The sequence below is a fragment of the Lonchura striata genome, chromosome 32 (genome assembly GCF_046129695.1).
Source record: "Lonchura striata isolate bLonStr1 chromosome 32, bLonStr1.mat, whole genome shotgun sequence".
NCBI classification, from domain to species: Eukaryota; Metazoa; Chordata; class Aves; order Passeriformes; family Estrildidae; genus Lonchura; species Lonchura striata.
The window spans coordinates 4760916-4775387 of record NC_134634.1 but is presented as its reverse complement, the minus strand read 5'-3'; the positions used below and the strand labels follow the sequence as shown (position 1 = coordinate 4775387).

Here is a 14472-nt window from a genome sequence, read left to right as displayed (position 1 = left end):
ACCGGCCCGCCTGCGGGTGGAGCCCCGGGCCCGGACACGGCCCTGGCGGCCACTGCCCCGGTTGCGGGCGGAGCCCCGGGCCCGGACACGGCCCCAGCGGCCACTGCCCCGGTTGCGGGCGGAGCCCCGGGCCCGGACACGGCCCATCCCCGCAGCGCTGCAGCTCTGGCCGCTCCCAGCCCCGCGCTCCGCCACACTGTGCCCCTCGCCACTGAACACACCTGGACACAGTTTAAGAAAAGGTTTACTGATCCATCAGTACTTCTGCCAATATTGCAACAGCTGTGAAAGGCAAACACTGTTACAGTTTAGAAAAAACAAATTTATACAATGAAAATATTCATCAAATCTCAACTCCCCAGTGGCTGAGGAATGAGCCTGGAGTTCCATATCCAGTATTAGCACCTGCAGCACCACCAACAACCAACCCAGCCCCACCACTCCTGCTAAGTGTCTCTTCTGAACTCCTGAGTTCCTTCCACAACTGGACACTGACACTCGGCCCTACACCAAGACACCTGGGCTTTGACACAGGAAAAGGATGTGAGAGAAAGGATTCAGCTTGGACTGTGCAGGTACTGCTGAGCAATGCACGGGGACGCTAAGGAATGCACAGCTCAACTCCTCAATGTGTGCCAGAGACAGAATTAAGAAATCCATCTTACACAGTATCTTACAGTTCATCAAATCAATGTTTTCCTATAAACTATATATAAGGAATCCATCAAGAAACAGTTTTACACTTCACATATTAATCAGAGAAGGGTGGGAATCATTATTTTTATTGGCTCAGCATCCACTTTACTGTGCTTGCTGTTTCATCACTGACCAGGCCCCTCTTGGTGAGCACTGATGGGGCCAACACCACCACAGACACAGGGGCAGAAAAACCACCAGGGCTAAAGTCTGGCTACAACCCCCTCCCCCCAGGGATAACCAAGACCTTAACTCAAGGAGCACTCTGCCTTTTGGTTTTCCACAAGGATCAGCACAAGAGACGTTGCCTTGAGTCACTCCTCACTGGGAAGAGGCACTGTGTATCTCTGCACTCCTACACTGAACTGGAGGGAAATTCCTAATTTTGAGCTGGAGCTTTCCAAAGCCCAACTGATACATAGAAGGGTTTAAGAACCAGGGATGAACAGCACTGTACTTACAGGACTAAAACTAAACCTCTGTTGGGCTGAGAGCCCATTTCTTTCAGAAGAGAACACAGCTTTACCACTCTGCCTTTTCTTGAGAAAAAAAAAAAAAAAACAAAAAACTAAAAAGTGATCCTGTTGCTTCCAAATCTACTGCAAAGTGGATGCTGACCAGCTAGGTCACCCCCTGGGGAGCAGTTTGAGGAAGTTAGTCCTTGTAGTAGATGGCACTGTGGATCTGGCAGCAGAGAAAGGAATGATGCTCTAAAGTAGGAGGTAGGGGAACCTTGGTACAGCAAGTCCACCGATGAGCTGTCATCTAGAAAAGAAGTTTCATAGGGTTAGAAACTCCTAACTCAAACCAAAAGCTACCCTACACAAACCTTTCTACAGGTGCAGCAAGAATGTGGCAAGAGTTACCATGTGTTGTGGTGAGCAGAATCCAGAACTCATTTCATTTGTCCAAACAAAAAATAAAGACCTTTACTATTTGTTTCTTTTTGCAAAACAGGCATAAATGTTTCCCATTCTTTTCTGTATATACTGCTAACAATCTGAATGTAACACTCCCATCCCAATACCTGCAGAGCACCCAGCACAAGGGAACCAGTGCCAATGCCAGCTGTCCAAAAGCAAAGTCACAGAAAGCAATTTTCGTGGTCTGCACTGGATATTTGTGACTCGCCCCACAGCACCAAGAGAACTGAGAGCTCTCAGCAGAGCTTTTCAAGGCTGCTGGGCCCTCCTACCGCAAAGCATCACAAGTAAAGACATCAGCATGGTAACCAGAACAGCAGCCAGCTAAAAAACTGCAGCAAAAAGGCTCTGTATGCTAAAGTACACTCAGGGACAGAGTCCATTTTTTACTGACCCGAGAAGAATTTTGGACATAATACAGTACAAGTTAGCATATTTACACAATCAAGACTCCAATTTCTTCAACCCAGTACTGATATTTTTACTTCTAAGAAGAGCTGGTCCACACAGGCTTTATGTGAACAGTCTTTGATAACTACAAGGGTGGGATAAACTCCCAGCATGACAGCACCCAATCCTCTGAGCACAAAAAGATGTTGAGATTGATCTGAGATACAGGTAACATGTACCTAAAACTCCACAGTTTTATCTTCCACTGGTCAAACCTCTGTCTTCATAAATGGTAATTTCAATCTGCACAGAAAAGCTGTTAAGGAAATACACTATAAAGAGACTATGAAAACATACCCGGAAAAAGGCAGAAAAACATTAAGATGATGGGACTTTGATATCTGAGCTGTTTAAAGGCAGGTCCCAGAGCTCCAAAGCAAAAGGAACAGCCTATGTGAGATGCCTCATCAGGTAAGAGCACGGGCTCCCAGCCCAGGGCCTGCGCAGGAACTCATGGGGAAGGCTGTGCGCCGAGCAAAAAAAGTTAATACTGCTAATAAGTCACCTACCAAACTGAAAATGCTTTTACTCAAATTGAATGTTGGTTGTTTTTTTTTTCTTTCCAGAAGGTGTATACACAATGGAAAAACACACTGAGAAAAAAGAAGTCATGTAGGTGACAGCTCTGAGCTACATGGACAAGGACACAGAAAACCCAACTTCAACGAATTAGCCTCATCATACATTCAATTGGCATTGGGTTTCAAGTTACTGTGGTTTCAAGATTTTCAAAGAAAGCTGTGTTACTCATTATACTTCCCCATTTGCTATGAGAGGTCTTTACAACTTCAGGCAATAACCACACAAAATGTCTTCAGTGTGGCTCAACGGCTGAAGAAAAAGGGTTGAAATAAGCCATACTGGAAGCAAGAGCAAGTGCCAGGCTTGCAGTGATGTTGTATGTCAAGATCTTCACCAAAACCTCAGCTGAGGGTTGCACATTAAGTAAATTGATGTTATCACATCCATTTCTGTCCTACCAACATGGTCACTTCTTTCCCCAGTCAGAAAAACAGCATTTCTGGACATTACTGGAATAGAGGCAGGATCCTGAGCGCTCTTTCCAGGCAGGCACAAAGGTTGGGTTCCACATCTTTATGGGCTTTGCACGCACCAAACCTTAACATACTAAAACCTGACTAGGGACCAGGACACAACAAAAAGCAACAAGATTAATCACCCATTCTGTATCACAGATCGAGCATGAGCAGAGGTGCCTCACTGAGACAAACGAGGAGCACAAGGCAGGAGACAATGTCAGAAACCAGAGAAGGATACAACTCTTAATCCTCTTTCAATGGGGTCTGTCAGCAGAAGGCCCTGAGGAGCATAGATCTTCTCATTCTGTTCCTGAATGAACTTAGCAATTTTCTTTAGAACCTGGCAATGAAACAGCACAGAAGTCACAACTGTTTCCTTTCAAACAGTATCACAGCTACGGCAAGGTGAGAACTGACACACAACTGCTCTGATGGCTCGACAGTGCAGGCACTTGCCTGGATTCAGGGTGCCCCCCATGGGACCCAAAGTGACCAGTACCAGCACGCCTGAGTTACATCCATACAGCATCTGCACCAGAACATTGCAAGTCACAGGAAACCCACCAGGACCCAAGTTCTTGCCTGCAGGATGAAAGGGAAACAAGCATTTACCTTTTCATAGTGTGTCTCCATGCACAGGAAGATGGTGTAGGCAGTCAGGCAGGCGAGACAGCCTTCCAGGTAAGATTGGCCCCCAAGTTTTTCAGCTTCTGCATAGAGGTTGTTCAGTGTCCGGACTGTCTCCTCAAACTGCTGCCTGTCAATCTGCAAGAAAAGCAAGTGGGGCTGTCAGGTGCACACTGCAGAACTCACCAGTAGCCTTGTACATCCACCTCCACTCAGGGATCATCTGCACTGCACTCAGAGCCGCAGCCTGGAGCACGCAGAGTTACACACCTGCAGCTCTTTGTCAGACACCTTCCTGTGCTCAGGCTGAGTCCGAGTCAAACACAACGTGGACACAAAACCATTCAGAGCAACACTCCTAAGCTAATGTGCAATTCAGCTGTGAAACAACCGGAATTCACACCCAGGGATGTGATGGGTTAAAATGAACAGGCGAGCGTGGAGGGACACTCCACACCCTCAGTGCCTCGGTGCTGCTGCAGTGCTGACCAAACGTACCCACAACAAAGGAACAAGGAAGAGAGAAAAGCCGAGCGAGCGAAAGAAAATGGGGTAGGAAGGCGTGTTTGTTTGACTGTCAGCTTAAGAGCCCACATCTGATAGCACTGACCAAAACGTAAGTACTTGAAACAGCGTTTGTGAGGCTTCTGAGTGGGCAGGACGGGTAGGATTTCAAGGGAGAGGACAATGCTATCACCTGAGAGAACAGACCCGACTCTATTCGCACAAACACAACGAGTACATTCTGCTCTACTGCAAACCAGCCACCTTCCCCAGGACTGACCAGAGTCCGGGACCGGGACACGAGGAAGGAACCACGTCCGCTCCTGCGCCTGAGCGGTTCGGTCAGATTCCTGCAGGAGATGCTACCCCGGCCCTCGGGGAACCCGCGGGACCAGCTCCGACCGAGGCAGGGCACCTGCGAACGCCACCTGGGCGCAGGCCCGTAAGGCCCGGCCTGGTCCCGCCCGGCGTGCAGGCTCCGTGCGCCGCGCTCGCCGCGAGCCCCGGGCCAGCCCCCGTCCGCCCCGCCTCACCCGGTTCTCCAGCTCGGCCGGGAACTTGCTCTGGAACTGGCAGCGCGTCCCACCGCTGTAGTCGCGCTGGATGAACACCTTGCCCGACACAGGCGCCTGCTGCGGCCTCATTGCGCCGCCGCCCCGGTCCCGTCCGGTCCCGTCCGGTCCCGCCGCTCCGCCGGCCGCCCCGCGCACTTACGGCTGTCGCAAAACCACCGAGGCGACGCCGGGCTCGGGTGAGGGCGGAAGTGCCGCCAGGCGCCACAAGGCGCGGCACTGCGCAGGTGTAGCCTCGGAGCCCGCAGAACGGCAGGAGCGCGCATGTGCAAAAGCACCCATATCCGATTGGGCGTACGGCTGATTTCAAGCGCGGCCAGCTCACGTGACACACCCCCCCCGTTCCCTCCCAGCCGTACTTGGTACCGCCCGGGCCCGCGGCAACACCGCCTGTCCCGGCGGCCCCCCGGCGTACTTGGTACCGCCCGGGCCCACAGTCGCCGGCTGTCCCGGGGCCCGGCCCTGTCCCGGGCCCGCCGCTCCCAGCTCGGGCCTCAGTTCCATGGTTTTTCGTAGGAACCGGAGCCGCTGCGCGCAGAGCGACGCTCCCGCAGCTTTGTCGCAGCTGGCTGTGCTGCCGCACGCGGGGTCCGGTGGCGGCCCGTTAACCTTTGCCCGAGGGCTCTGGGCTGCCGAGGCAGCGAGAGCAGCGGTCCCTCGGGCCAAGGCAAACCTGGCAGCAGAGAGCGCAGGGACGGCCTCACCCCGAGCGCCGTGTCCTGGGGCTGTGCCTCTGGAGCTCATCCTCCGGGACCCGACCTTCAGGAGGGGCTCGTGCTTGGGGTGCTCGTGCTTGTGGTGCTCGTGCCGACGGTGCCATGGGGCCACACAGTGCCACTCTGCTCTTCCTGAGAGCCATGGGCAAATCCGAGGTGTTGAGCAGCCACTGACCCCTCGCTGTTCATGGGCACAGTGTTTTCCAGCCTGACCAAGCATGGACGCTTGTGGCTCTCAGAGCAGACAGACACTTTGAAACAGAGTCTTTCAGGCCACCTAATGCAGTAGAGATGCAAGAGGACAAATCAAATTTATAGACATAGCTAAAGGTGGGAGATATACTCGCAAAGCCAATTTGTGTCATTTTATGGGCTTGAAAGAGTCTAAGTCAGACGTCCCTGTATGGTTTGAATTAGGCAGGGACGGGTATTCTGGAAAGCCAGATCTGAAGAAGTTTTTATTTAGGGCATTTGAAATTGAGTATGGGCCATCCAGCATTTCTGTAATGCTCTCAAATAAAGTATTTCAGAACACAAGCTTCCACATGACAAAGAAAATGATGAATACATGAAAATAGAGATATCTATCTTGCATTAAATATTCAGGAATAGAATTTCATCTGTGTATCAACAGACAAACTGAGAATTTCAAAGGGTGCTGCTTTCAAAAGAAAAATGTTTAAAAACCCAAAAATACAGAAAGAAGCTCTAAGTAGCACCAAAAAATGCAGGTTTTTTTTCTCTTTTTTTTGTGCTATCAACAAGGTTATCTGTTTTATTGTCTGAACAGGAGCATGACTGCAGGGCCTGGAACTAGCAGATCCATGTCCTGACAGCTCAGGTGGCCCCTCTGGGATGTCCCAGCACCCTGCCTGGCATGGGGCTCCCCAGGCACCCCAGCTTGTGCTGACTGGACATGTGAATTGGGTAGCCAGCAGTTCCTTCCTGGGCTGGCTGGAATCCTGGCACCCTTCCTCCAGCACAAGGAGCCACCAAGACTCAAGCCTGTGAGCTCTGCAATGCCTTTTGTGCCCTGCAAGCCAAAAGCAGGAAGGAGACCTTGGCAGCATTGAGTTAGTTAATGGTTGCACTCAGTGATCTAGAGGTCTTTTCCAACCTTAGTGATTGTGTGATTCTAAGACTATTTCGGCAGAGGGATAAGCCCCTCACTCCCAACTGCCAAGCTCAGCTGCCAGAAAAGTTCCCCGGGAAGTAGCACAATCTTTGTTTGGTCATTAAAGCAGAAAAAGAGAGAGGGAATCTTAGGAAATGCTTGAAACGATTAGGTGATCTTAACTCTAAGGAGCTAAACAAATGCAAAGCAATTCCCCCCTCAGCCCCTCGTGCTGCTGTAGAATGTAATCTCATTTCTAAACACACAATTACAGAAAATAAAAAGAAAAGAAAAGAATAATTAATTTCTGCTTCCTCATGCAAATCCTCTGACCAATCATTTAGGGATCAGGAGCAATTCAGCTTCTTGTGCAAATTCCAAACTGAAGGCCTGAAAAAAACAAGTGAATGGATTTACTTTTCTAAGAACCAGAATTAACAAAGGTTCCATTTTCCATGGTTATGTGCCTGGCCAGACAGCCCTTGCTGACAAGCTCTCAAAAAACATGTGTTGGTCTGTTGAAAAGGCCCCAGTGTTGACTGACAGACAATTGAAGTGACAAATTGTTTCATTGTACTTGGCAGGGAGAGCGCTGTATTAGATAATTATGGCGAGGAGGGAAGCGACAGGTCATAGGTCAGAAGACACGTCTGACCCTGTTTTCTGAAAGCCCTGAAAGAAGCCCATGCCCGGGCGAGCAGCGTGATGCTGTAGCTGCTTTTCCTTCCGCTGTGGTGATTAAGAGCTAACGAAGATAGAGTGGGGATGAGCTGGATCCGTTCTCGCCCCAGTCATGGCTCCTAGGACAGGAGTGTGGTCCTCAGGACAGGAGTGTGGCTCTCAGGACAGGAGCGTGGCTTCTAGGACAGAAGTGTGGCTCTCAGGATGGGAGTGTGGCTCCCAGGATAAGAGTGTGACTCTCAGGATGGGGATTGTGGCTCTCAGGATGGGAGTGTGGCTTCTAGGACAGAAGTGTGGCTCCCAGGACAGAAGTGTGGCTCTCAGGTTGGGAGTGTGGCTCTCAGGACAGGAGTGTGGCTCCCAGGACAAGAGTGTGGCTCTCAGGATTGGAGTGTGGCTCTCAGGATTGGAGTGTGGCTCTCAGGACGAGGAGTGTGGCTCTCGGGACGGGAGTGTGGCTCCCGGGATAGGAGTGTGGCTCTCAGGACAGGATAGTGGCTCTCAGGACGGGAGTGTGGCTCTCAGGACGGGAGTGTGGCTCCCAGGACAAGAGTGTGGCTCTCAGGAAAGGAGTGTGGCTCTCAGGACGGGAGTGTGGCTCTCAGGACGGGAGTGTGGCTCTCAGGATTGGAGTGTGGCTCCCAGGATAGGAGTGTGGCTCTCAGGACAGGATAGTGGCTTTCAGGACGGGAGCGTGGCTCTCAGGACGGGAGTGTGGCTCCTGGGATAGGAGTGTGGCTCTCAGGATTGGAGTGTGGCTCCCAGGATAGGAGTGTGGCTCTCAGGACAGGGATTGTGGCTCTCAGGATGGGAGTGTGGCTCTCGGGATGGGAGTGTGGCTCCCTGGATAGGAGTGTGGCTCTCAGGACGGGAGTGTGGCTCTCAGGACAGGATAGTGGCTCTCAGGATAGGGGTGTGGCTCTCAGGACGAGGAGTGTGGCTCTCGGGATAGTAGTGTGGCTCTCAGGATGGGAGTGTGGCTCTCAGGATGGGAGTGTGGCTCTCAGGACGGGGAGTGTGGTGCCCCAGCAGCACCCACCACCCCTCGCTGGCCCCAGGGGCCTGAAGCATTGATAGCTGCCTTCAGCAGAATGTTGGGACACTACCACCTTTGGAGCAGCGCCAGATGCCTACGAGCACCTCAGCAGTCCACGTTTCCTGGCAGGAAAAAGCACCACGTCTGCCCCCAGTCCTGTCCCAGGCACTCAGGCTCAGGCTCCTTCGCAGCCTGCAAGCACCAGCAGGACCAACCCTGCCCCGCTGGGGCCTGGTTTTTTTGCAGGCTACAACAGAGTACAACTAATAGTTATTGCAGCTTCTCTCTTGCCACAGAAATAAAATATGGCATGGAATCACAGCACAGCTACTCCATTGAGAGCAATGTTACACTGAGTAATACCAATAATTCAAAACAGATGAGCTAAAGGCTCAAGCACTATGGGCTCAGTATCCCAGTCTGCCCTGACCCCTGGAATTCGCTGAAAGTTACCTTGAGACTCGCCAGAACTCTTTTGTAACTTCTGTGAGGGTTATTTATTGCAAAGTCATAAATATTTGCTATGGATTTTCTCCATCAATCTACAAAATGAATTAGGTTAGAAAAACTAAATGTACTTGGATTTTGGGCATGTGTTTCCCAGGCAGGGGAGAAAGCATTGGATCTCCATTGTGCAGAAGACGGGCTGCTGTAGAGCTTTGGGCTCTGCTGCCTGCACTAATGAATTCCCTTCCACAAGCAGTTTAAAATGCACAGTACAGTTGAGAAAGGGGGAAGGGAGGAAAGAGAGTCTTCTTTAAATCCCTTTTAAAATATTTCATAAAATTATTATTGGGGAAAGGAAAATTCTGTTTCCCTCTCCTCCTTCCCAGACACCCTGCCAGTCCATTAAAACCCTGAAACTGAGAGGCAGCATGTTGTGCCCCAGGGAATCAGCCTTAACTCAACATCTCAAAGACTACCTCAGAAGCCAGCTCTGGCAGCTGGATGTGGGGATGGAAGCAGAGTGCCCAGGCTCCTCTCTTTCCATCCCAAGGCAAAGCTGTCTTGGGGCAAAGCCACCTCGCTTTCTCACTGTTAAAAAGAGGAGGGAGAGCAGGACTTGCCCTGCCTTGCAGGCATTTCTTTTAACAAGTTTTTATTCATAAAAGCACTTAAATGAGACCTTAACTTTGAGGATACTACAGTAGAATTTGAGCACAGGTGGATGCTGTATCTGGTGGTGAGGGGGTGACAATGAGAAGTGGGGCAAGTTCTTCCCCCAGAAGTTGGTCAGGCACTGAACAGGCTCCCGAGAGCAGTGGTCACAGCTCCAAACCTGTCAGAGTTCAAGTGTTTGGACAACGCTCTCAGGCACAGGGTGAAATTCTCATGCATGTGAGAAGGGGCAGGAGATGGACTTTGACAATCCGTGTGGGTCCTTTCTAATTAAGCCTCCAGGATCCTGTACCTTTTCAACCACTGCCAAGTGACTGCATAGGACCTGGCAGCCTGTGTGTCCAGGCAGCAAGTCCTGCACCCCTATGGCTGCTCATCCTGCCACCAAAAGCTCCTGAAAAGGTTTGCATGAATGAGCTGATCTAGCTTTGTTTCTGCTCCTATGGTTTGCCCTTTACCCTTTGGCCTTTGCCCAGCTCTGTGGCCAAAGAGCAAGGTCTGGCCACAGATGACTGCACAGCTGCCCAGATGCTTATTGTGCATGGCACAATAAGCCATGGCGGGGGCCTGCAGCTCCTGCTGCTCCTCAGCCCCAGCCACTGCCATGCTCAGTAGTACACCAAAGCCAGCATTTTTTCCTGCTGCTGGGAAGGCTCCAGTGCAGTCTGTTGTGTGGGCTGTGTTCAATGCTTCCTGGTGCCAGGGAAAAGGGATGTAGTTTTTCGTGTACTTGAACCTGTGCCCTGTTTCCATTCTGCTTTTCTTTCATTGTACCTGTGCAGCAAACCCAAGCCCTGCCAGCCCTGGCTTTCCCCCATTGGTGCTGACCCACTGGAGGGCAGCTGGCAGGTTGGCAAAGGCCCCCGATTTCCTTCTCTTCTCTCATGAGTGTCCCAGGAGGGAACAGCTGCCTCTCTTGCTCATTGTGTACCCACCTGGGACTCTGCCCTGTGCAGGTGATTGGTCTGGCCAGGTTCAAGAGCAACGTGACCAAGAGCACTAGGGGATTTGAATACATGCTAGCAAGAATGCTAGCAAGAATATCTTTCACTGCATGTAGGTAAGGTCAGATCAGCTGAGCTTCATGCTGAGGATCTGCATGGGGCTTCTTCTGTAGGTGTGTGTCCAACAGCTTCTAGATGTCAGTGCTGCATTGCAGGTGCAGGCACGTGTGTCTGCCTGCTTGGGTACCACATGTACACCTGCTGTTGGCTTGCCACCACCACTGGACGCAGGCTCTGGGCTGGGTACCAGAGTAGTAGGAAAAGCTGAGAGAGAGAGCATGGCAGGAGGAGCTATTTGTTCAATCAATGATTTACCAGATGTGTACACTGTACTAAAGACTTGTAAACATACTTTAATGGCCAGCTGTAAATCTACTGGTAGTAGCAGTGCCAGCTTCATCTCCAGCAGATGCGTCTTAAGAACAGCAGAGGAAGGCTCTGAGTCACTTTTTTGCAGGGTCTGTCAGCTCTGCAATTATATATGTAAATCAAAGAAGCAATGTCCTCAGGTCAAAATTATTTGAGTGACATGAAAGGTTTCATGGCCAGCAGCTTCTCCTTTGCTGGGTTCCCTGCAGTCTTCCACAGAGGGCATCTCCAGAATGTTGGGTTTCCATCCCAGTGCCACAAGTGCATGGCTGTGTTTTCACTGACTATGCTGGAAGTCTCTTTTGTTAATCACTGAAGCACAGCATCATTAGTGAGAAGTGCAGAGTGTACACAAAGAGGAACTTGCCAAATTACTAATAAGCAGAAACTCCATCCATCTTAATGAGACAGGGTTAAGAAAATAGCAACCCAGAATATACACAATGGAGCCTTTCCAATCTGCTTATTTACTCCTGTTAGAAAGTAGTTCTGAACTCCATCTCTGGTCCAGCTTGGAGACTATCACATGGTTTCCAAACCACAGGTATCTTATGCTCTTGCAAATCATTTAGCATCATAAGCATAAATAAATAAGTGGACAGATGGCTCAAAACTTTTTAGAGGGAAGAGGGCAGATAGGATTGCTGAAGAGCAAGAAGCATGAGATGTTTCCTCATGGTGGGCTAGTCTCTTGTTCCCCTCCTTTGGGGTCTTCACAAAAGCAGCCGAGGGTCCCCATGTTCTCAGGCAGCACAGGGCCATTCTTGGGCTGAGACTTCTGTCAGGTCAGCCCAGCAGTGTGATTTATACCTCCCAAGTGACTTGCACCACTTCCCCAGGTTACTCTGACAACCCGGAGGGGTTTGCACCCACACCAATGTGCCTGCACACCTGTGTCCCCAGCCACATTTTTCTTTTGTTGGGTAAGGAATGACTTGTGGTGTCTTTCACGCATGCAGCTTGGCTGCTGCTGTTTTATTGAACACCAGCACTTGCTGTATGTTATTCAGGTAAACTTTATATGTACCACAGACCCTCTCAGCAGCCTGCACCTGGTCCAGGGCAAAGCTGAGCCTTGTGGAGAAGAATGTGCTGTAATGCAGCAAGTTATTACAGGATAAATATTTATAAGCCTCTGTAAACATTTGCCATCAGTTCCCTCCTGGGACTAGGGGCAGACGGTCAAGAGTTTCACCAGTGCTGAAGGCATTAGCTCTTGTAGTCCTTTATATGTTAACTAGTAAATCTGTTGTTGGTCATGTATAGTTACTGCATTTATTGGTGCTAATTTCACACAAACAGAAGACATTGACTGGAATTGTTGTGTACCTTGATCCTGGCCCTGCTGCTGGCCAGCTTTTGGTGAAGGTGTCTCCTGCAGCCCCAGGGGCACTGGGCTGAGGCATCAGACTGGGTCCCCACAGCTGCAAAACCTCCCTGTGCAGATTCCCTTATCATGGGGCGAGAGAGTGTTCCTGGCTGCATCAGTGTTACTGGAGTCTTGGAACAATCTGCTGAGAAAACTAGAAAACAAACATGGCACATCCAACATCTTCCTCGGGGACTGACCCTGCCGGGGGCTATCAGCTCTCGGTGGGCTGGGGGGGTCAGGGGTCGAACCTAAAACAAATATTGCCTGGGGGTGTCCAGGAGCTGTCCTGCTGCAGGAGTGGCATGGTGGACTCTCCATGCAGGGACGTTGTAGGTGGGCTGCCTCTGCTGGTGCATCCCATCTGACCCCAGAGAGGGTGCATGGGCACCAAGGGACAGTGTGAGCCCTGGGATAGGGACTGCCGGGATTCGTGTCCCTGTCCCTGAGTTTGTCTTATCTCCTCCATCACTGCTGCTTCTGCTGGGGCAGAGATGGGGCTAATGCAGTGGTGGGAAACTGGAGAAGAAATGCCAGGGCAGGCAAGGCCATGACTCCTCCATGCCCTCAAGTGCAGGCGTAAAACAATGAGCCCTGGGCAATAGCGCTTGTTGCATGAGAGTCTCTGGGGGCTCCACTTTGCTGCTCGTGCACGAAAGCCAGTCATTTGGCAAAAATCAGCTCAGTTAGCAGGCTTTGTTCATAAAGAGCCAGGGCCTGAATGGACTCAGGGCTAATATATTCTATTATCCCGTGCCTGCCTGTTTCCCCAGGGCAGCATGTAGGGAAAGGCACATTCCAGCACCAGGTGGCCAGGGTAGAGTGTGCCCAGTGTGGGCAGGGAGGATGGGACAGGTGGGAGAACACCGCTGCCAGCAGCACGGGGACATGTCACCTGCCACCTGCCCTGTCACCACTGAGCACACACCGCAGGTGGACATGGAGCAGAGTGCGATGCCGAGCTGCAGATGAGGGCAGAGAGCCTGGTCCTGCAGGCTGCTGGGATGAACAATGGAGCCAGATATAGGCACGGTTAATTGGGCTGGGCTTTTCACAGGGCAGGAGAGGTCTTGGGACAGCCAGAATGGTGTGTGGTGCAAAGCGTCTCATTATTCAATAAGAAAATGTTAGCCCCTGTGGGAAAGGCAGCAATAAATGGCTATGACATTAGAGACAAGGCAGAGATTTAAGAAGCAGTGGGCTACATAATTATGAAGGGAAATAGCTGCACAGGCTTCACTCAGAAAAGTTCATGTGCAGTCTGGAAGAGGTCTGTTGGAAGAGCAGCCCTTCTTGGGCAGCTGCTTTCTAAGAGGTCTTATATCATGTATTAAGCAATTTAGTGGCCTAGACTAGAGTTGGCATTTTTCATTTGGTTTAGGTTTTTTCCTCCTTCTCCATGGTTTCTTATACTTTTTAAATAAAAAATGGTTTGCCAGAAATTGTATTTGCTGGTCAATTGTATTTCAGTTTAAATTTACTCGTGATTTCCCATTCAGGCGCTGTTGTCATGAATGTGGATGTCAGCCACAGAAGAGAGAAGGGAGCCAGCAAAAACCTTCCCTGAGCCAAGTTCAGGAACTGTCCAGACCATGCATGTGGTCAGATTTAGCAGCCAAGGCATGCTGAACTGCTTGGATCAAGAGCTGTGAACTGTGGCAGGCTCAGCAGCTACTGTTCAGTGTGTCAGGGCTGCAGTGAAACCCGATAATCAGTGTGGGATGCTCCAGGATACATATCCCTGGGGTACTTTGATGGGACATTTACCTGGTGCCATGTGATAATTGCTGACCTGCAGATAACTGTAACCCTGACTGTAGAGTTTTTGCTGCAGAGTTACTGCTGTTGCCTTTGGAAAGCTCTCCAACTTTGGAACAAGGAGTTTCCCAAGACCTCACCTTACCTGCCTGTCTGTGATATTCCTATTCCATGCCCCATTGTGGAACAGAAGGATCATAGCACTGCCAAAGTCAAACACACCTATTGCTGCTCTGCAAATAGAGAGGTTCTGAGGCTTTCCTATGATCTTGCCATGGAAAATGAGGAGGCACAGTTTGGTTCCCAACCAGACACTTGTGCCCATGGATGTAACATCTGGGTGCAAATCAGGATGCCTGAATAAATCTTTCAGCAGATCAGTTCCATATTACACTTGTTTCCTAGGACACAACACTATTTTCTAAATTCTCAAAATGAGATGATTCAGTGTTTCTAAACTAGTTTTGGTAAAAGCAGATTTTATACTGTTAGAA

General features: G+C 50.4%; 1 protein-coding gene across 1 annotated transcript; it reads right to left on the bottom strand.

The window, feature by feature from the left end:
* Positions 1 to 226: 226 nt before the first annotated feature.
* On the bottom strand, positions 227 to 5041 carry GOLGA7 (golgin A7). Its single transcript, XM_021535864.2, has 5 exons — positions 4774 to 5041; positions 3722 to 3874; positions 3348 to 3449; positions 2249 to 2312; positions 227 to 1461 (listed from the first exon to the last, which is right to left on the bottom strand). The coding sequence occupies exons 1-4, from the start codon at positions 4882 to 4884 to the stop codon at positions 2265 to 2267; spliced, it is 414 nt and encodes a 137-aa protein (XP_021391539.1). The 5' UTR covers positions 4885 to 5041; the 3' UTR covers positions 227 to 1461; positions 2249 to 2264.
* Positions 5042 to 14472: the final 9431 nt, after the last annotated feature.

What these genes read in the sequence shown, in the direction of transcription:
- GOLGA7 (XM_021535864.2), bottom strand. Translation starts at nt 4,884, where the DNA reads ATGAGGCCGCAGCAGGCGCCTGTGTCGGGCAAGGTGTTCATCCAGCGC. An exon ending in CGGCCGAGCTGGAGAACCGG is followed by an intron (nt 3,875 to 4,773) that starts GTGAGGCGGGGC and finishes CTTTTCTTGCAG; the next exon opens with ATTGACAGGCAGCAGTTTGA. An exon ending in TTGAAAGAGGATTAAGAGTT is followed by an intron (nt 2,313 to 3,347) that starts GTATCCTTCTCT and finishes TTTTCTGTGCAG; the next exon opens with ATTGAAATTACCATTTATGA.